Source organism: Giraffa tippelskirchi, chromosome 8 (genome assembly GCF_054371585.1).
Source record: "Giraffa tippelskirchi isolate mGirTip1 chromosome 8, T2T-mGirTip1v1.2.pri, whole genome shotgun sequence".
In the NCBI taxonomy this organism is placed as follows: domain Eukaryota; kingdom Metazoa; phylum Chordata; class Mammalia; order Artiodactyla; family Giraffidae; genus Giraffa; species Giraffa tippelskirchi.
Window position 1 is genome coordinate 148,225,424 of NC_137282.1, and position 22,915 is coordinate 148,248,338.

General features: G+C 38.8%; 1 protein-coding gene and 1 long non-coding RNA gene across 2 annotated transcripts; one reads left to right on the forward strand and one right to left on the reverse strand.

Moving 5' to 3' along the window:
- Positions 1 to 456: 456 nt before the first annotated feature.
- LOC145516638 (uncharacterized) lies at positions 457 to 19,312 on the forward strand. Its single transcript, XR_014061573.1, has 3 exons — positions 457 to 2,400; positions 15,505 to 15,706; positions 18,947 to 19,312. It is a non-coding gene; the product is annotated as an uncharacterized LOC145516638 (long non-coding RNA).
- LOC145516634 (placental prolactin-related protein 3-like) lies at positions 7,883 to 18,341 on the reverse strand. Its single transcript, XM_081518010.1, has 5 exons — positions 18,172 to 18,341; positions 12,943 to 13,124; positions 10,652 to 10,759; positions 8,703 to 8,882; positions 7,883 to 8,074 (listed from the first exon to the last, which is right to left on the reverse strand). The coding sequence occupies exons 1-5, from the start codon at positions 18,224 to 18,226 to the stop codon at positions 7,883 to 7,885; spliced, it is 717 nt and encodes a 238-aa protein (XP_081374136.1). The 5' UTR covers positions 18,227 to 18,341.
- Positions 19,313 to 22,915: the final 3,603 nt, after the last annotated feature.

Consider the following 22,915-nt stretch of genomic DNA (forward strand, 5'->3'; position numbering starts at 1 on the left):
AGCTTAGCAACTAAACCCCTGCCTGGTTCTCCTTCACATTGATTCCTTGGGAGGAACAACCCTACTGAGGCTGCCTTCTGACGCTGGGTTGCAGGGCAGGATGCTGGGCCTGGGTTGTCTTCTCTTAGGTGCTGCTGTGCTGCTCTTCCATTCTCAGGCCCTAATCTAGTTCACCTTCTTCTTGCCAACTATAAAAGGTCTCCTTTAGTGGTCTCTTCTTATTTCCAGAATAAACAGAGGAGTGTGCACAAAGAGGTCAAGGCCATCTTGTCTGAACCAGAAGCCCAAGGTGTTGTTTTATGACCTATGGCAGAGATTTCATGGAGGGAAGTTGAGGAGGAAAGTGGAAAGGAGTCCACAGTAGGCTGGAGATGAACGTCATGCAGTCCTTTTCTTTAGAAGTCAGCAGAAGCTGAGAATGTATTTTTTCTAGGAGATGTGTATATTTAGCTCCGAGTGAGTATGCTTTCTACTTCAGCAAACTGTAAGTCTTCTGTATTTTTTCATTAATTTTCTTTACAAATGCATATATATAATGATATCCATATGACATCTTCTTTATTCTTCTAGGCCATTGATCTGCTTTTATTAGGACTTGAGATTTTAACCCTTGAAAAAAAGAAATCTACTGTATAGTGTGGATTATTTACCAGGAGATGAATTGATGGAATAACAAAAGAACTAAAGATGATTTCTTAATGAGCTGACAAAATTTTATATATGCATATGAAGAGAGTTATTCACATATAATTTTATTCTTGGCCCCTTGTGGTATTATGAGATATTTGATTGAAACTATATGTAAAAGAAATTACTTAATTTGATAGATAAATAACTGCTATAATTATGTGTGTACATTCAGAATCCATTATTCCAGTGGCCATAAAAATGACTGTCCTCATCCTCTGGGGAAGAAAATGTTAGCATTTCCATTTGTATTTATTTTATCTCACTGTGATTTAGTTTTTATTTCGTGTATATTTTTAAATGTCATAATATATTAGAATAGCAATGCATGTATCATATTTTTACATAATATAATTAGGTCACTAACAGTGTGTTGTAAATTGGAAAATCATTTCGGATTAGTTCTTCAGGAAACAGAAAATTATCAAAATTTGCTGCATAAAATGTTACTTAATTTGGGGGAGTTCACCAAAAATTATTTATGAAACCAGTTCAACTGAGGAGAGGCAGAATGTTCAGAACATCCATGTTTGCACGGATTTGCCTAGAGCCTCAGAGATGGAAACATTTTTGACGTTGGGTAGAAGACCAAGAGACCTGAGTGGACACCGGAAAACTTGACTCTTGAATGCAAGAAAGCATGTTTGCTCCCCTCAGGGTGTTCTAAGTTCTTTTTCTTTAAATCACCTCCCTTCCCTCACCTTTATTCCCTAAACCCCGTCCTCTGCTTTACTGTTTCTTTTCCCATAGTACAGATCCCCTGTTAACATACCATATAATGTACTTGGATTCATCTTTATTGCAGATTATCTGTCTTCCCCCAGCTAGAGTATCAGTTCCATGAGGATGAGTGTCTGCCTGCTTTCTTTACTGATGTAAACTAAACACCTATAAGAGTTTCTGAGTCAAGGGGGAATTAAGTCAATGATCCTTTGGTTAAATGACCAATAGCAGAGTACTGGGCAGGCCTATATATTTCAAAACTTTGTGGTTTTGATTAGCTATTGTAAGTAAGCTGATCTGCAGTTAATGTTACAAGGTTAAGACACATTTCTGTTTCTTTTATCAGCGTAAACATAAACTACATTTGAAGACAAGGTTTTAGACCAAACATGACAGTTAAAATGCACATTTGAAAAAAAAAATTATACTAGTTGATTTGTTTTCTTTATCCAAAGTATAATCAGATTCCATTTCAAAAACTTTTCCTTACATAGGTGTGTGTACATATATGTTTATATATATAAGTAAAATTCCATCCAGTCAAAGCTGTGGTATTTCCAGAAGTTATGTATGGATGTGAGAGCTGGACCGTAAGGAAACTGAGCACCAAGGAATTGATGCTTTTGAATTGTGCTGTTGGAGAAGATGCTTGAGAGTCCCTGGGACTGCAAGGATATCAAACTGGTCAATACTAAAGGAAATCAGCCCTGAATATTCATTGAAAGGACTGATACTGTAGCCGAAGCTCCAACACTTTTGCCACCTGATAAAAGAACTGACTCATTGGAAAAGACCCTGGTGCTGGCAAAGATTGAAGGCAGGAGGAGAAGGAGATGGCAGAGGATGAGATGGTTGGATGGCATCAATGACACTATGGACATGAGTTTGAGCAAGCTCCAGGAGATGGTGGAGGAGAGGGGAGCCTGATGTGCTGAAATCCATGGGGTCTCAAAGAGTTGGATATGACTGAGTGACTGAAATTTACTGAAGGTATGCATATTTGTTATGTATATAACATAATGATTATATGATCAATATACATAGGTCACATTGACCATTAATGCTATTTTAGTTTCAGGTATCATTATAAATAGACAATATTGACATAAAAATGTTATTTTGGTTTCAGGTGTACAACGTAATTATTGGATATATATTGCAAAATGATCACTGCAATAAGTCTGGCGAACATCCGTCACCAGAAATAGTTACAATTTTCTTCTTGTGATGAGAACTTTAAGATCTCTTAACAGTGTTCAAATAGGCAATATGTATATTCCCTTTTTGACTTAGTGCAGTTAAATGAGACCAGTGGATTTGAGTTTTAGAATCAAAGAATCATGTTGAAACAGTTGAGTTGAATCAAATTCCTCAGTGCCAACTCATATAGAGCTTTCTTGAAAAATCTATCTCTGATTAGGCCCACCTGGCTCCCATCACACATGGTATCGTGTCCAGGCATAGATCTGTGTTTAAGGCTTATGCTATCTTTTCCACTTGTCCATGCATTTCTTTCTCGATATCTTTCAGTGCCTCATCTGTCTGCTGTCTTCACTATCCAAACAGGCTATAATTACAGCAGAAGACATCTAAGTAGCTAGACTTGGATTGCAGCCCAATGGACATTTTGGAAAGAGGCTGGGAAAGAGTCCTTCCAGGATTAGAGTTTTACTTTCAGGGGATTAGAAAACTTCTCAGTTTGAAGAGTCCATCAATACAAATATATCTCAGGAGTGAACACAGTTTAATTATTTATTTGATTAGTGATTAGCTGACCATCTGCTGAGAGTAAGGCAATGAAGAGTTAGTAAACAAGGGAGGATTCAGGCAAAAGGAATGAGAAACTCTTGGAGAAAGTGGACACTTGATTAAGGAAACCATTACCTCTATTTTGTTTATGTTTTAGGTTTTGTTTAGGCTGGCTCTGTAAAGGAATGGGTTGTTTCCATTTATTTTCTATGCTTTACAATGTGTATCTTATTTAAGTGTTGAAAGTGACTAGTGACTTAACTGCTTGTTCTCACTGGGTAGTGGTGGTTTGGTTCTAGTGTTCCATAGGGTCTAGCAGAGGCTTCTTAGAGTGCTTATTTCTCTCATTTGTTGCAAAGCCTTAACATTTTTTGGTGATTTCTGGTATGAAGTTGATGAAATACAGGAAAATAGACCTCAGATGCTTTTGGATAAAACCTTAATTTATCTCCTCCCTTCTCTCTGACTTTTCAATCATTTATTTATTCAAGTAGTCCCATATTGTTGGATGCCTTTTTTGACTCTTATGTCTGCCTCATTCCTTGCATGTGGTCAAGGTCTAATTCATTTCCTGTATCTCTCACATCCTTTGCATCTTTTCACTTGGCAGAGCCCTCTTTAGTTTTTAGTGTCATGATATTCCCAGCTCTTTCTCGTCTCTTTCTTTTTCTCTACCATCCTCAGCAGCCACAACTCCTCAATCCACCTTATAGTTTCTCTTTTCTAATTCTGGACATACTGCTATCTTGGACTAAATGTTCTTACTTTCCTGTTGCTTTGTAGAATAAAAACAAACTCTCCAAAATGGCATATATGATTCTCCCTAATGTGTAAAAATCCATACAAGTATTTCACCATTCTAACCCTACAATAATATAAACAGCATATCATGGGAGCATAATCATGAGAGATACAACATGAATGGTAAAAAGTGAACATTTCTTGTGTTTTTGTCAGACTTGATTATTCACTGATACCTTATAATGCTATACATATTAATATCTCAGTTGCCTTCATCTAGTATGTTGGAGATCCTTACTTCATAAGATGGTCCTAAATGAATTGAGAGATATACTGTTTTTCTATTTTTTCACATCAATATCGAATCAAACTTTCAAAACTCCATCATAAAGCCATCCCATTTGCATCCTCCTATGACACACTCAGATGGCTCCTAGCTTTACTTCAATCTTCTGGAGCACCGTGTTGGCATCACATCTTATTCTTCTTCACTCTACCAAGTGATATAGGAATTTGTGTGTTTATATCACCCTCTCCTTCTCCACAACTTGAGGGCCTGCTGCTGCTGCTAAGTCGCTTAAGTCATGTCTGACTCTGTGGGACCCCATAGACTGCAGCCCACCAGGCTATCCTCTCCCTGGGATTCTCCAGGCAAGAACACTGGAGTGGGTTGCCATTTCTTTCTCCAATGCATGAAAGTGAAAAGTGAAAGTGAAGTCGCTCAGTCGTGTCTGACTCTCAGCCACCCCATGGACTGCAGCCCACCAGGCTCCTGCATCCATAGGATTCTCTAGGCAAGAGTACTGGAGTGGGGACCATTGCCTTCTCCACTGTTTCTGGGAAATAGAGATTTTCTTAAACCTCAGTTTAAGTCCTCATGGTATCCAAGATGTGATTTACTATCTATAAGGTCAGTGAACTTCAAAGGTTCTTCATTTGTTTGTTTCCATTCTGTAACCACTGCTACTATTCTTGATAGAGCAGGATAATTTCTTCAAATGTAATCTTACATGGAAACCTGTAAGAGAGGGAAAAATCGATGCTTTCTGGATGGCAAGGGTGTGATTGTTAAATCCTGTCCAAATATCCCCTCTTTGGCGATTCCTGACTGACTCTATAGAATATCTAAGCTTGTTCAATATTGTCTGAAATCGACAGTATTCACTGTATATGTCACAGTCAAGCAAGGAGAGAGCTCTCAATGTCACCACCTCTGCTGTTGATCTAAAGTCCTAAGTTTATGCTTATAATAAACTTTATAAGAGACAGATACATGAAGATGTGTGTGGTCTGTTGGTGAGTGTATGTTTCCTACAATTGCATTGTCCCCCTTATTGCCTAATTTCCCCTCTAATAAATACCGTCCTCTCTGCTGGAAATATCTAGACATTGAAGGAAAGAAAGTTAAGGAAGTAACAAAATAGAATTAGATGTTGTTGGCAGTAAATGACTTAGAAAGTCTTACAGGGTTTTTTCATGGTCTTTTACCTTTTGGAAAAAGAAAGTGCAATACAAGAAAGCTGACACTTTACATGCATGAAGGAACCAAAGGAGGGATTAATAGATTGCTTTGGGGCAGATTATTCTGTTATGCTCAGAAAGATTTGGGTCATCCCAGGTAGAGGCAGGAGCAGGACTCAGGCAGGAATAACCTTGGCTATGAGGGAAGAGGTTGGTTTTGCTAGACAGTGTTCCTGTATGTGGGTGAAAGATGTCTTTGCTTAAAAGAAGATAATTTGGCTGGATTCTGACCTGAAGAGTTACCAAGCTTTGTTCATCTCTAGCACTATGGCCTTTAGTATCAACAAAGGAATACTCCTAATATAAAGGATAATTTCAGAAAAAAGAGGAGAGAAGAGAAAATGGAAATAAAAGGGAATGTGAGATATTTGCTCTTAAGATATTAAAAAAAAGCATATATATTTGGGTCCTTAAAAATAAAGTGCTCTAAAACAGCATTTCATTCTTCACTACACAAGCCCTTGACTCACCTTCCCTTTGCTGCTTTTCCTTCCTTCTCTGTTTCTCTTCCTTCTCTCTTATTCATCCCCCTTTCCCTTCTACCTTTTGATTTCCCATTTTCTGTTTACCAGGAATTACTGCTAAAGCCCTAAAGATGCTGCAAAACCAGCCCAGAAACATCACTAACTTCTTAGGAGAGCCATTCAAGAGATAGGACCTCATCCCAGGTTGTTTGGTGGCAGTTGAACAAGCTGAGCAACCGTAATCCAGTCACATTGCTCCAGTCTCAGTAGGGACTCAGTCTACGTGGAGGGATTTATAATTCGGGGACCTACTAGGGCATGATTGCAAGGTCAAATAATTAATGACAAGGATAGTTACTCTAAAAGGAAGAGGGAACGGTATCTCACTTCTCAGATAAATATGTTTTTGAATTCAGCTTTCTGATCTACTCAGTGTCTATGTGACCAGTTGGATAATTGTCCAGAGGCCCCAGGCGGGGGACAGATGCACACCAGTATTTCTGCATTCAATTGTTTGGAGTGTTTATGATACATGGGTTTCCTGTGGGCCAGCTAGTAGGCAGCTGACTGTGGGCTAATTAATTTTCTCCAGAAGGTGCTCACAGAGTGAGGGAAACAGAGAGGCTGTGGTGAATACTGAAGAAGGTGAGCTGTGAGTACCAGAACATTTCCCCTGATTAAAACAGAAACTATGAAGTTGAGGATCACCAACTTGTGAATGTCCTGGAAGATCACAAGGATACCCCACAAGAGAAACACTTGTCAGCCAGGGGGAATTTCAGATCAGTCCGTCTGGACCAAGAGAAGGCTACAACAGCACCATGTAAGTCAGTGATGCCAGAACTTTCCCATCTCGTTACCATCTACCCTGTTCCAACATGGCCCAAGGGATGAAGATCCTGAGAGGGAGAGAGAAGGAACCTTGCTGAAATGGACACATCTATGTTTCCTGGTAGGTCCCCTTGGCCTTGGCAGGGGTGAGGGAAACACTGAATAGGCTGAATTTGAGATGGAGTTGACACTGGATGGACCAGAACTTGTGAAACCCAGAGTCACAGAATGTGTGGAATGGTTGCAAGGTGATGCAGAAAATGTGGATGCCGTGGAGTGTGGGTGAAGACAGCCACTGGAGGAGGATGGAGCCAGTTCACATTTGTATCTGCTCTGGTCTCAACCTTTGTGTCCCCCAGAAACTTCATATGATGAAATCCTGATTTCCATGGTTATGGCATCCATAGGTGGGGCCTTTGCGAGGTGATGGAGTTATAAGGATGGAGCCTCCTCAATGAGATGAGTGCTTTTATATATAAGAGACACACAGAGCTCCCGAGCCCTTCCCCCCTGTGAGGATACAATAAGAAGTGTGTGACCAGAAAAGCCACTGCACGACCACACTGTGGAAATCCATTTCCATTGTTTTTAAGTCTGTGATATTTGTTATAGCAGCCCACAGGGGCTAAGACAGCATCCTAACAATCTTGAGACAGTTCAGTAAACCTCATGCTATTTAGACAAAGGTGCAAAGCAATTGTATTGTCTGGTGTAACACTGTGATAGTTGGCTGACAGTTCGTGGCTGGCTTTTTCATAAAGAATCCTGAGAATTCAGTCTTCTTGGTAGCATGACCAGAACAATGAACAATTGTCTAATTCTTGGATTCTAATAACTTGACCCAGAATAACTGGCTGTGATTCTTAAGAAATCTCTTAATCGTCTTCTTTGTAAAGCCAGCTTCTGCTATTTGTGACTCATTTTAATAGTAGCTTCATTCTCTCAATTGTAGGGGTGGATATTCTTTTGATTTTCTATTAAATGAGGAAAAGAAATGTTAACAAATTGCCCTCTTAGATTTTGACATCTCTACAAAGTCTATGTTTATTTTTTTAAGAGGAAACCCACTTCAAAGAGCAAGAATTAAAAACCTGCAAATTTCAAAGAAGCTTGCTATGAGATAGATCATTATGACCATTTCAGAACTGGATGGCATGGATGTGGATTTAGCACATTTTGGTGATTCGGCACCTCATGACCTTGGTGTAAATGTCAACTTTACGTGTATCCCTGCACAGGCACTGGTATTCTACATAAAATGCAGAACGACGCCTATCTTCATTTTCGGATGCCAGGGATTCGAGATCTGTCCAGTAAGTGCGAGCCTCGTACATCTTCCGCCTGGCTGGAGAAATAACCTGAATACCCAAAACGTAATGATTTCTTATGCATTTTATTAGTATTTACTTATCTTTATCCCTTCTAATTATCAAATTAAGACTTGCGGAAGACATAGGAATATAAAACTCTGTAGATATGGATTTTGGAGCCAGCCTATGAGAAAACTATTAGGAATCTAAAAAGTAGAAACATAACTCAAGTTTGCTTTTAACTTTCGCTTTTCTTCCTTCCCACTCTCATCCTTTGATTTGAGGAGAACAGAGAAAGTAGACAAGTGAAATTTCAATAGCATATTTCCTGGGATACTTTGAAGAAAATGCTGATCTTAGGAATTCTGTTTTCTAGTTCTCTTACTCTTGAAATTATTTCAACCACCTGTGCCCAGGAAGAGGCAAGCTTTTGGTGGAATTGTGTGCAATGCAGGGAAGGCTGAACATATCAAAAATTGCAATTAAGTTCGATTCCTTTAGAGTAGAATCTGGCACTATGAATGACTAGGCTCCTGCTTTATGTAATAGCAGTCTAGCATATAGAAATCATGCATCGTTTTCTTAAAAATTAGATATTTCAAAACTTATTACACATTAAAGACATCACCTCTTTCATTCATGAACAAAGCAAGAAAGCCCTTTGCAGGATGCTCACCTGGCTGAATTGCCTCTCTATGAGTTCTTGAAGTTGGTATGATTTTATCAAAGTCTCTCTGGCTCTTGATAGGATAGCATCTGAGACTTCTTTCAATCTCCGCAGGTCCTTGACTAGATAATGCAGAGGACTATTCCAGGAGTACAGTAACATGAGTATCCACTTACTAAGGTCTTCATTCTAAGCAACCATAAGAAACAGTCTCATTAAGACAGTGTTAATTCAGTGATTTAGGTAACATGTGATCTTTGCTCAGAGCAGCTGACCTAAAAAACTATTGGTTATTCCTATGTGTATGCAGAGATTTTTGAAGGTAGTAAAAGTTGCAAAAGTATAAAATGTAAGCTATTCGTTCACACTTCGCTGAATCATTAAAAATCTAGGTTATTTAGGAATTAATTCTTCTGATGCGTTCTAATTTATAACATGAAGAATTTTCTTTTTTCCTCTGAAATTCTACCACCCACACCGTGAGTTCTTTTATGCTTGTATATTTGCATGAGAGAAATCAAAGTATTTTATGGCAAGTCAGTATGTGCCTCCAGTACCTGACCCAGGAAAGGGGGATTCTACCTGTGCCCACATCATTGTCACCCAATGATTCATTCGTATCAATGAATCAGATGAGTCATTCATATTGATTTTTGATCGGTAATTTCTTTTATGATATTACAACAAAGACCCAATGAAGAAGACATGATATTCCTAAACAGGCTTTCTTTCCTCAGATGATCCCAACACCAGCCTCCATGCTGATATTAGAAGAGTTTGTTTGGTTGACATGTGTCCCGGCACAAAATGGCACAGCGTTATCTTTAGTAACAGCATCAGTGGGATTCATAATGGAGGGTTTTTGCCCCTTGTTCACTACTACTACCAGAATTGAGCATGAAAATCCCAGGAGCTGAAGATTTCTAATTAATATGCTTGATTTCTTTACAGCCATGAACTGTTTTACTGGTAAAGAACAGAGAACTGAATAGGATTAAATATAGTAATGCACATAAAGTTCTGAGTAAAATCTATGGCCATGTAGTAACTCTCAATAAACTTTAAATTTAAGCTTATTGAAAAATCCCTCCTCCTCCTCCTTCTCTATGACCATTTTCCTTTACTTGATCATCCTCATTATTAATGAGCTGAACAGAGGAAAAGAATGCTGGTATCATTAAGAAAGTTGTAGAGAGAGAAGATAATATTTTAAGGAGGAATGCATGTGAAAATATTTTAAATAATGTTAGGACGAAAGATAATGCAGAAAATCAGAAAGGACAGATTATAACGATGAAAATTTGGAGCTGCCATAAATGATTGAGGCTTGATGTGTAAACTCTGTTGTCTTTCGAACAGAGGCAATCGTTGCCGACATGAGAAGCAAAGCAATGTTTTACTGGCCATTGTAAGGGAGACTTACAAATTGAGAATAAAAAGTGACAGAGGAGTCATTGAGAATGACGAATGAAGGAGGTGTCAGAGAAGTAGAAGCAGAATCAGGAGAGCCTTGAACAGCAGACGCAATGGCTTGGGTGGTGCAGTATAGGACTCCCATGTAAGAGTCACTAGTAACAGGGAGTTCTCCAAACTGGGGTGTGTTTCTTACATATTCATGAATTTTGCCATCTTATATTTTACACATGGACGTTCCCATTCATTTCCTGTTTTCGTACAGTATAATAGTTGCAATCCTGTGTCTAAAGCATTGGTTGAACTAAAGTTGTCTGCATGGACAATTTATAGATCTGTTATTTATTTTGCTACTACAGATCTTTAGTCATCCCTTGATTTCATTCATGCTTCATCAAACTGCATAATATAATTTATCTTCAATTGCTTACGGTTCCTCCCCCTTTTTCTGCATGTACAGTTACCATTGCCTCTAATAATCTGAAGCCTGGTAACCTGCATACTGTCTCATTTGATCCGGTGAAAAATCTAGATGAAAGACTCACAATCGTCTCTTTGGCTTGTCCTCTTTCTTCAGGAGTATGGAGGGGATTGGTATGGCACAATTTGGTAGCATTGATATACTTCGGTTTGCTCTGGGAATACTTTTCATCCTGAAAGTGATCAGCCAGTTAGTTAGGGTAGTTGGGCATTCAGAAGATGAACCCATTAACAGAATATTAACATGTTTGATAGACGTGTAATTTTTTTAATGGGGGACATGACAAAATTTGAATGTCATTATTTTCCTACTTTCTCTACATTGTCTCTATAAAAATGATTTTACATCCAACTTTTCTAAGTTCAACCTTTTCCCTTCTCTGTTTTATTATTACCTTTTTTTTTTGTTTTTAAGTATCTGAACCAAATATAGTACATATGTACCAATATTTGGTCCTTCCCAGGTGATGGTAATGGTAAAGAACATTCCTGCCAATGCAGGAGATATAAGAAGACTCAGGTTTGATCCCTAGGTGAGGAGAATCCCTTGCAAGAGGGCACAGCAGCATACTCCAGTATTCTTGCCTGGTGAAACCTATAGACAGTGGAGCCTGTTGTGCTACAGTCAGTAGGGTTGCAAAGAGTTGGACACAAATGAAGTGACTTAGAATGCATGCACCTATATTTAACCATTTAATCTCTTGCTTACTGTGGGTTAGAGCCAATATATTCCCTTATAAGTAGTTATACAATTATGACTCTGACTTCTCTCTGAATCCACACACCTAAAAGCTTAGGGTTCATCCCAGGTGCAGAATACAATGTTGTTTAGGGCGACAAAATGGTACATCAGAAAAACATGACATAAAGTTATAGGAAATACTAAGCAATGGACTGAGAATAATAAGAGTAGAAAAATCTAGCTAAAACATTGATAGAGAAAAACAAATCTTTAGCGAAATTTATAAATATTTAAAGAGAGTTTTTGGAAGAGTTGGAGAAAAATGGACAGTCAAAAATGGAGGATGAAACAAAAGCTAGTGAGTAAAAAGAACCACGTGAATTTAATAGAAACCTTTAGCACCGCTTTTTATTAGTTGTCTGCCCTACTGTGTGTTCTTTGATTGACCTAAAAGAATTAACATACAACTTTCAAATACCTTCATCAGAAAGAGAATAATTGTTTCCAATTGTAAACTCCCCTTCTACTGTAGTTCTAAACATATTCACTGCAAATCTTAAAACAATAATTTGTAGCATAAAAAAACTACCATTATTCATCTTTGTGACCAGGATTCAGCTTTGTTTAACATGTTCCATCCACCCAGTTCACTGCAGAGCAGTTCTCACTTATTGGTCATTTACTCTGAGCCTGGAGAAGGAAGCCCAGAGAGACATCAAAGGACCAGAAAATCAACATGCTTCCTTTTCCCCAGTCCCACCTTAAAGTCCTTTATGTCAGCTAGTATCATGGACTGAATGTGTGTTCTTCAAATTTATGTGTTAGAGCCCTAACTGCCAAAGTAGTGTGTTTTGAAAAGGGTTTTGACTTTTTGGGACCCCATGGACTGTAGCCCACCAGACTCTTCTGTCCATGGGATTTCTCAGACAAGAATACTGGAGTGGCTGGCTGTTCCCTTCTCCAGGGAATCTTCCAGACCCAGGGATAGAAACCAGGTCTCTCACATTGTAGGCAGATTCTTTACCATCTGAACCACCAGCAAAGCCCATTAAGGTTAAATCAGCTCTTAGAGTGGAACACTGATCCAATAGTTTTAGTGTCTTCATGAAGCGAAACACCAGAGAATTTTCTCTTTTGTCTCTGTGTCTCTGTGTCTTTTCCTCTGTCTCTCTTCGCACCCCCCACCCTGTGTGAAGATGCACGGAGAAGCCAGCCTGGGAAGAAAGAATTCTTATCAGAACATGACCTTGCTGGCACCCTGATCTGCGACTTCTAGCCGCCAGAACTAGGAGGAAATAAATTTGTTGTTTATTCTACTGAGTCTATTGTATTCATTTATAGTGTTCCTAGCTAACAAATACAAAATCATTGATTTTGGAAATTTAAAAAAGAAAATGAATGAAAGGAAATTGAAAAACTTATTGCACCTCTTAGGAACCTTTGAGATGTCACAAAACTGTTCCTTTCTTCAATGTCCACATCTTATGAGCTGACGGCTTCTTTGACCTAGAGAGTGTGTTATTTGAAGTTTGGCTGTTGCAGCCTTCTTGTTTAAGGTATAGTATAGCCCAGTCACTTAGGGGAAGGTTCCTTCTGGGAGCCTGGTGTATAGTCCATGGGGTCGTAAGAGTTGGACATGACTTAGCAAGTAATCACCACCACCACTGTACTTACAAACTCATTGAACATTATCACGGAAAGTTTATGGATGTCGCGGGACAGATTGGAGGCACGGGTAAACACGTCTCTAAGGGACTTCAGGGGGATGTCAAACACATCAGGACAGCAGGACGGGCATAAGTTGCCTTGGCACAAGAGCAGGTTTGACATGACCAGCAGCAGGAACACACAGGACCCTGCTTAAATAAAAACATGAGCCATTCTGAGATAATCTAGTCACCTGAGGTTATCAAACCCATCCTGTGGAGGGAAGCCTTCTCTCTCCCTGTTGCTCTCAGCAGGAGTTGGTGCTATAGTAGCTGGGGTGGGGAAGAAGGAGTGCCTTCTGTGTAAATTGAGATGGATGATGATATTTGCACAGATAGATAGTTGGAGATGTAGGTTACTTCCTGCATTTTTGTATTGCTCCCAGAAGTACTTCTGTGCTCTGCAAACATTTGGAACTTAATTCAGAGCCAGAGTGTTTAGGTCAATGTTTTAAGACAGATTAATGTTGGGACTCTGCAGGCTCTGAGCAGCGAGGCCCTCTAGGAGTTTGTAATATTTTCACTCTACATTGACTAATGCTTGAATTTTAGACACTGAAATGACAAGAAGTGTACAGTTGATCTGTGTGGTTTACCATCACGCTGGGGTAAGAGTAAACACATGACTGACTCATCGCTACTATTGAGAACAAAGAGACTACTAAGAGAAAAAGGATACTGTACCTTGGATCTGCTAACTCACCTTACTAACCCCATGCATGTCTTTGACACTTTCCCAAAAGATTTAAAACATCTTAAAATCTGTGTTTCATAGCAACCCTGTGAGATAGCCTTAGTCTTAACTATGATCATCAAGTTCTGTTAATGAAGACAGGATGACTTGCAGAGGGCAAGTAATTTTCCCCAGGTCCCATTATTAGCAGATGGAGGTGTCTGGGTACCATCCGTTCACTTCCTGATGTCACATCACACATGCCTGTGGGCTCTCGGTCTGCATGTGTATAACCAGGACCACATCAGGAGCTGTGATGACTCTACTTGAAGAGAAAAATATTTTGTCTTTTAATGCAAAACTGCAGTGACCCTAGAACATTGGTTTTATCCACTTGTTCTGCTCTGTCTAGAAAACACTCACTGTTAAAGTCTTTGACGATTATCTGTGTGGGGGCCTGGTTCTCCTGACTAGCCTTTCTTCTAGGCACCTTGACAGCTTGTCTACTTTTATGCATTTTAATCTTCTCCTTATGTTTGTTTGTTTGAGAAAACAGCAAATAAATCTCCAAATGGTAATACAAGAATATTACCTGGTCAGCACCCAAGACTAGGTCACTGGCTCAGCAAACAAGGCCTGCCCTTTCCTGACTTTGTCTTTTTAGGGACAAAATTTATCTGTCTGGTCAGGAATACATCCCGACAACCCATGGGGCTTAGTTTTTGAACCATCACCAAACATCTCCTCTTGGATAGGAGAACTGGACCTTCATGCTTCCATGATGTATTGTAATATTTCAGGAATTATTCCTGGCCCTACCTTTGGCCAACAGAAGCATAAAATCATACACTCTTGCAAGTGTGATTTTAATATTAATTTTTCTGTCCATCCTTTGTAGTAAGCAGAACTCTGCTTTCTTTCCTGGCAATATTGCCCCTTGTTTTGATACCATTGCTAATTTTCTGTGATTTCACTTCCTGCCTCATGAGCTTTGTCTTTATCAATCTACTGTAACTTGAGTGCTATGTGTCTCTATGTTGGTATTCCTATTTTAAATAAATATCAACCTAGTATACCAGAGAATTAAAAGGAAAAAATTACAATAGTATTAGTAATAATACAATCCTACAAATTACAATCCAGTAATGCTCCCAGTTTTAAATGACTTTCTATCCATGTATCTTTGAGGTCCCCTACTCATGTTTCCTTACTAGGTGTTTCAATTTTGAAATAGAATGTAGCAAACAATGGAGTGGAAAATTCTGGGAATCCCGTAGATTTTAGATGCCTCAAGATTACGTATGTAATTATTCATTTTTCATTCTTAGTAGGGCTATTCTTAGCACATATAGCTCAGTGTAGGGTGATTGCTATTGAGTGAAGGATGTATATTGTGAACTGTAATCACCAAACAGGTGACTGGAGATAAAGAAAGCAATGCCAGGAAGACAAAGGATTTTGTTCTGGAAGGAAAAACTTACAGTGTCTGTTATTTACAGTCTAATCTTCAGATTTTTCAAAACACTTACTCTTCCTTTGCTCATTTAATAATTTGGGTTGTTTAATTATTTTTCCTACTGAGTTGCATGAGTCTCTTGTATATATGAAAATATGAAGTCCTTACCAAATATGTGATTTGCAAATATTTTTTTTTCATTCCATAGGTTGCCACTTCATTTTATTGATGGCTTCTTTCCTATGCAGAAGGTTTTGAGTTTGATGTGGTCTCACTACTTTATTTTTTGCAGCTCTTGCCTTTGTTTTGTTGACTGAGTTGTTTGAGCTGCTGGTATTTTGGAAAGCAATTCTTTATCAATTGTTTTATTTGCTATTATCTTCTCCCATTCTTACCAACAGACACAGACTGGCTGAATGGATGCAAAAACAAGACCCATATATACGCTGTCTACAAGAACCCACTTCATTCCTAGAGACGCATACAGACTGAAAGTGACAGGATGGAATATGATATTCCGTGCAAATGGAAATCAAAAGAAAGCCAGATTGGCAATTCTCATATCAGAAAAAATAGACCTTAAAATAAAAACTATTATAACAGGTAAAGAAGGAAACTACCATATGATCAAGGGATCGGTTCAAGAAAAAGACATAACAATTTTAAATATTTATGTATCCAGCATAGGGGCAACTCAATACATAATGTAAACACTAACTGACATAAAAGGGGAAATTGACACTAACACAATAATAGTAGCGCATATTAACACCCCACCTATACCGAAGGACAGATCATCAAAACAGAAAATTAATAAAGAAACATAAGCCTAAAAGGAAATATTAGAGCAAACAGACTTAATTGATATCTTCAGCACATTCCATCCAAATGAGAAGAATACACTTTCTTCTCAAGTGCACATGGAACATTTTCCTCTTCTTGGGTCACAAATCAAACCTCAGTAAATTTAAGGAAATTGAAACTACATCAAGCATTTTCTCTGACCACAACACTATGAAACTAGATATCAAATATAGGGGGAAAAAAAAACTTTAAAGAACACAAACACATGGAGATTAAACAACACATTTGTAAATAATGAACAGGTTGCTGAAGAAATAAGGGAAATCAAAACATTCCTAGAAACAAAGAACAATGAAAACATGATGATCTAAAACCTATAGGATGCAACAAAAGCAGTTCTAAGAGGGAAGTTTATAGCAATACAAATCCTACCTCAGAAACACATTGAAGAGACCACCTAACTTTACATATCTTTAATTCTTTTTAAATTTCTCTTATCGATGTCTTAAAGGTTTTGTATAAAATCTTTCAACACCTTGCTTAGGTTTATTTCTAAGTGTTTTATCTTTTTTTGATGCATTAGAAAATGGGATTGTTTTCTTTATTCCACTCTCTGATAGATTGTTGCTGGTATATAGTTGGGCAACTGAGTTTCGTATATTGTAATATAGTAAACATAATGTATGCTACATCTTTAAAGAACAGACATTTTCCCACAAATAAGACATATAAATGACCAATAGGTATATGACAAGATGTTCAGCATCACTAATAATCAAAGGAAATGCAGATCAAAAGCACAAGAGATATCACCTCATACCTGTTTGAATGGCTAGTACCAAAAATGTAAGAAATGACAAATGTTATTGAGGATGTGGAGGAAAAGGAGTGCTTATGCACTGTTGGTAGGGATGTATACCGGTGCAACTCCCATGGAAAAATACTGTGGAGGTTCCTAAAAAATTTAAAAGCGAACTGTTATGTGACCCATTATCCCACTTCTGGTATATATTCAAAGGAAATGAAATCATTGTCTCAAAGAGAGACCTGTATTCCCATGTTCATTGCAGCATTATTCACAGTAGCCTTGGGATAGGAACAACCTGAGTATCTATCAACAGGTGAATGGATTAAAACAATGTGATGTGACATATATAGGTAAATATTATTTAGCCGTTAGGAAAAGAAAGAAATTCTTCCATTTGTGGCAACATGGATGAAACTGGAGGGCACTGCGCTAAGTAAACGACGTCAGAGAAACACAAATACCATATGATCTCAATTACAAGGCATTAAAAAAAAAAAAAGAAGATGGAACTCAGAGTAGAAAAATGATTGCCAAGGACTGGAGGATAGGGAAATAGGAAGAGATTTTTAAAGGTTAACATTTTCTTGTATAAAAAAGTAATAAGGTCTGATGATCTAATGTTGAGATTCATGATCTAATCGTAAGATCTAATAATGCGTTTGAGCAAGCTCTGGGAGTTGGTAATGGATCGGGAAGCCTGTGTTGCCGTAGTCCATGGGGTCACAAGGAGTCGGACACGACTGAGCAACTGAACTGAGCTGAGGATCTAATGTATAGCATGGTTACTGCAACTAATAAGATTGTGTTTTATATTTGAAATTGTCTGAGAGAGTGGACATCATCGAGTGGCATCACCGACTCGATGGACATGAGTTTGAGTAAGCTCTGGGAGTCGGGGATGGACTGAAGTCACAAAGAGTCGGACACGACTAAAAGACTGACTGAACTGTAGAGAGTGGAACTTTCTTGTGATCTCTTCCAAAAGCAGAAGCTAAACATGGGTGGTGATGGCAATGTTACTTAGTAGAAAGGGAAACTCGTTTCTACTACATGCACAAATGGGGATGGACAAGACAGAGGGGTAGGTGGAAGTGGGGTACACCTCTCTCCACCGATGCATCAAGAACGTCTAAAGACGCAGCGGCTCTCACAGAAGACCAGGTGAATACTGGCAGGGCTCCCTGACTACTGAGAAGGAATATCCGGATCCATACAGAACTGGTAGGACAAAGGGAAGAAGGGACAAGGAGGAAGGGGAAAGAAGGAGGAGAGCCAGTGGGACCAGCCTGCACCTGGGGGTGAGGGAGCTGAAGCGCAGGGGACAGATCCCCCATCCAGGGCCGTCCACTGGGACGGGGAGAGTCATTTGAAGCTGTTGGGGAGTGACCTAACTAATCTGTGACAGCCTGAACGGAGTGAGAACCACATAGACAACCCATGCTGCAGCCTTTCATACCTCGGACAGGGTTGTGAGTCCACTGGTGTCCACGGAAGCTGGGAGCTGGAGCCATGGGGATTGCGGAATGATCCCAGAGTGAGGACTCCTGTTGACCATGGGGAGTCAGCCCGATGGGATGGAGGAAATCTGCTGCATGGAATGCTTCTTAAGGAAAGCCACGAGGCCATAAAAGTAGGGTTCAACTGCCTGTGGAGTAGAGCTATCTCTTTCTCCTTGCTGGTACCTGTAGGTTGAGCAATAGAGAAGAACTACAGCAAGGGTGGTCCTTGAGTGCCTGATGCACTAAGCAATGGAGAATTTTGAATGTCTATATACCCTACCCTACCCTATTCTCTGTCTAAATTTTGTTTTTTAGCATCGTAATATTTTTATGAACTTAAGTTTCTTCTGGTAGAGTGTCTGGTTTACAAATTAAGCTAATTCCTCACATCTGGCTCATTCTTGGTGTTTCAAGAAACTTTGAGAACTTTCCTTCCTCTCAAGGCAATACTGCCCTTGACTTTACTACTATTGCTGACTTCCCATACATTCACTCCTTGCCTAATATATTCTATGTCTTTCTCTATTGACTATAACTTTAGTAGTATGTGTCCCTATGTCGGTATTAATATTTATAATCAATTATTAACCTGGTGCAGTGGAGAATCAAAAGGCCTACAGTTACAACAGTAGTAATAAATTACCCCCAAATTATAATCCATTAATTCTCTCATTCAAATCTGATTTTCTATCTATATATTACTGAGGTCTCCTAACTCATTTTCCTTCCTAGGTGGCTGAATTTTGAAATGAAATATAGAAAACAATGGAGTGGTAAACTCTGGAAATTCCCTTCCTTTTGATATGCCTCATTAGTAAGTATGCAAATATTAGGTTTTTTTTTTTTTTTCCCCAGTGAGACTGTTCTTAGTACATATTATAGCTCACTGTGGGGTGATTGCTATTGATTGAAGAATCTACACTGTGAACTGTAATTGCCAAACAAGTGAGTGGAGATGAAAGAAAGTAATGCAGGAAGGCACAGGCTTTTGTTTCCCTGAAGGAAAACCTTTCTGTGTCTCTCATCTACAGTCTAATCTTCAGATTTATTGAAACTCTTACTTTTCTTATGCTCCATTAAAAATTTGGATTATTTGGGATTTTTTGCCCTTGAGTTGTATGTCTCATGTATTTTTGAATATTAAGCCCTTATCAAACATATGATTTGGAAATATTTTCTGTCAATCTGTAAGATGCCATTTCATTTTGTTGATGTTCCTTTGTTTGGAGTTTGATGTGGTCCCACTGGTTTGTTTTTGCAGTTGTTGCCTTTGCTTTTGGTGTGAAACCCAAAAACTCATTGCAAACACCGATAGCAAGATGATTACCTCAATGCTTTCTTCTAGGGGTTTAATCGCTTAAAGTCTCACATGCAAATTTTTAAGCCAATTTTAGTTGATTTTTGTGCATTGTAAAAGACAGGGGCACAGTTTCACTTTTTCATAGGACTACCCTGTTTTCCCAGTGCCATTTTTGAAAAGCTTGTCCTTTCCCCACTGGATATTCTTGGCTCCTTTTTCATAAGCTGACTGACAATATATGGCTGTGCATTTCTTTCTGGCTTCTCTGTTCTGCTCTGTTGATCTATGTGTCTGTTTTCATGCCAGAAGCAAATCACTCTGTTTTGATTACTATAGCTTTCTTTTTTTTATTTTTATTTAAAATTAGTTTATTCATCTATTTTTTAACTTTACAATATTGTATTTGTTTTGCCATACATTGACATGAATCCACCATGGGTGTACATGTCTTCCCCTTCCAAAAAACCCCTCCCACCTCCCTACCCATCCAATCCCTCCGGGTCATCCTGTGCACCAGCCCTGAGCACCCTGTATCATGCATCAAACCTGGACTGGCGATTCATTTCACATATGATAATTTACATGCTTCGCTGATGTTATCCCATATTATCCCGCCCTTGTCCTCTCCCATAGAGTCCATAATACTGTTCTATTTATCTGTGTCTCTTTTGATGTCTCACATACAGGGTTATCTTTACTGATTTACTAAATACCTTATACATGAGTCGGAGAAGGCAATGGCACCCCACTCCAGTACTCTTGGCTGGAAAATCCCATGGACGGAGGAGCCTGGTAGGCTACAGTCCATGGGGTCGCTAAGAGTCGGACACGACTGAGCGACTTCACTTTCACTTTTCCCTTTCATGCACTGGAGAAGGAAATGGCAATCCACTCCAGTATTCTTGCCTGGAGAATCCCAGGGACGGCGGAGCCTGATGGACTGCCGTCTATGGGGTCGCACAGAGTCGGACACGACTGAAGCGACTTAGCAGCAGCAGCATATACATGAGTTAGTACACTGTATTGGTGTTTTTCTTTCTGGCTTACTCCACTCTGTATAAAAGGCTTTCTAATACAATTTGAAATCAGCAACCCTAGTCTCGAACTTTGTTCTTCTCTCTCAAGATCACTTTGACTCTTTGGTATTTTGTGATTTAAAAAAGCAGAATAGACCAAGAAGAAATGGAAAAAGTACACAGAAAAACTATACAAAAAAATATTAATGAGCCAGATAATCACAATGGTGTAGTTTCTCACTCAGAGTCAGACATTCTGGAATCTGGACTCAAGTGGGTCTCAAGAAATACTGCTGCCAATAAAGCTAGTGGAGGTGATAGAATTCCAGCAAAGCTATTTAAAATCCTAAAAGATGATGCTATTAAAGTGCTCCACTCAATATGTCACAAAATTTGGAAAAGCCAGCAGTGGCCAGAGGACTGGAAGAGGTCAATTCTCATCCTAGTTCCCAAGAAGGGCAGTATTAAAAAATGTTCAAGCCACTGAACAGTTGCACTCATTTCCCATGCTAGTAAGGTTACACTCAAAATCCTCCAGGCTAGGCTCCAGCATTATGTGAACCCAGAACTTCCAGATGTTCAAGTTGGGTTTAGGAAAGGCAGAGGAACCAGAGATCAAATTGCCAACATTTGCTGGAACATAGAGAGAGCAAGGGAGTTCCAGAAAAACATCTACTTCGTCGACCTCACCAAACTGTGTGGATCTCAACAAAGTGGAAAATTCTTAAGGAGATGGGCATACCAGACCAACCTTACCTGTCTTCTGAGAAACCTGTATGCAGTTCAAAAAGCAACAGTTAGAAGTAGACAAGGAACAATAAACTGGTTCAAAATTGGTGAAGGAGACCGTCAAGGCTGTATATTGTCAACCGGCTGATTTAACTTATATGCAGAGCATGTCATGGGAAATGCTGGACTGGATGAGTCCTAAAAGCTGGAATCAAGATTGCTGGGAGAAATATCAACAACCTCAGATATGTGAATATTACCACTCTAATGGCAGAAAGCAAAGAGGAATTAAAGAGCCGCTTGATGGAGGTGAAAGAGGAAAGTGAAAAAGCCAGGTTAAAACTCAATATCAAAAAATCTAAGATCATGGCATCTGGTCCCATCACTTACATGGCAAATAGAAGGGGAAAAGGTGAAAGCAGTGACAGATTTCCACTTCTTGAGCTCTAAAATCACTGTGGATGGTGACTGCAGCCATGAAATTAGAAGACGATTGCTTCTTGGCAGAAAAGCTATGACAAACCTAGACAGTGTGTTAAAAGCAAAAACAACACTTTGCCAACAAAGGTCTGTATAGTCAAGGCTATGCTCTTTCCAGTAGTCATGTAAGCATGTAAGAGCTGGACAGACGGTAAAGATGGCAGAGTGCTGAAGAATTGATGTTTTCGAACTGTGCTGCTACAGAAAAATCTTGAGAGTCCCTTGGACAGCAAGGAGATCAAACCAGTAAACCTTAAAGGAAATCAACCCTGAATACTCTTTAGAAGGACTGATGCTAAAGCTGAAGCTCCAATACTATGGCCACCTAATGTGAATAGCTTACTCATTGGAAAAGACCCTGATGCTAGCAAAGATTGAAGGCAGAAGAAGAGGAGGGTGACAGAGGATCAGATGGTTGGATGGCATCACCAATTCAATGGGCATGAACTTGGGCAAATTCTAGGAGATGGAAAGGGACAGGGAAATCTGGCATACTGCAATCCATGGAGTCACAAAGTGTCAGACATGCCCTGGCAACTGAACAACAACACTTTTATACAAGTTGTAGAGTTTTTTTCTGTTTTGTGAAAAATGCCTTGGAATTTTGAAAGAGACTGCAGTGAATATGTAGATAGCTTTTGGTAGTATGGATATATTAACAATATTAACTCTTTCAGTCAACAAATATGAAATATGTTTCCTTTTGTATCTTTTAAAAATTTCTTTCATGAGTGTCTTGAATGTTTTCATATATAGATCTTTCAACACCTTGCTTAAAATTATTTCTAAGTATTGTATTTTTTGGATGCAATTGTAAATGGGATTATTTGTATTACTGTAATTTGTTTTGGTGAATGGATAGGTAACTGAGTTTTATATATTCAAATACAGTATACAAAATGCATGCTATTTTTTACAGAATAGACAATTTCCCCCAAAATAAGCCATACAGAATGCCAAAGAAATATATGACAAGATGCTCAACATCACGATCAGGGAAATGTAAATCAAAAGTACAACAAATATCACTTCATTCGTGTTTAATTGGCTTTTACCAAAAAGTAAGAAATAAGTGTGGTTGAGGATGTTTAGAAAATGGAGGTCATATGGATTATTGGTAGGAATGTATATTGGTGCAACTCCCATGGAATACCTTCGGGAAGTTTATCATGAAAT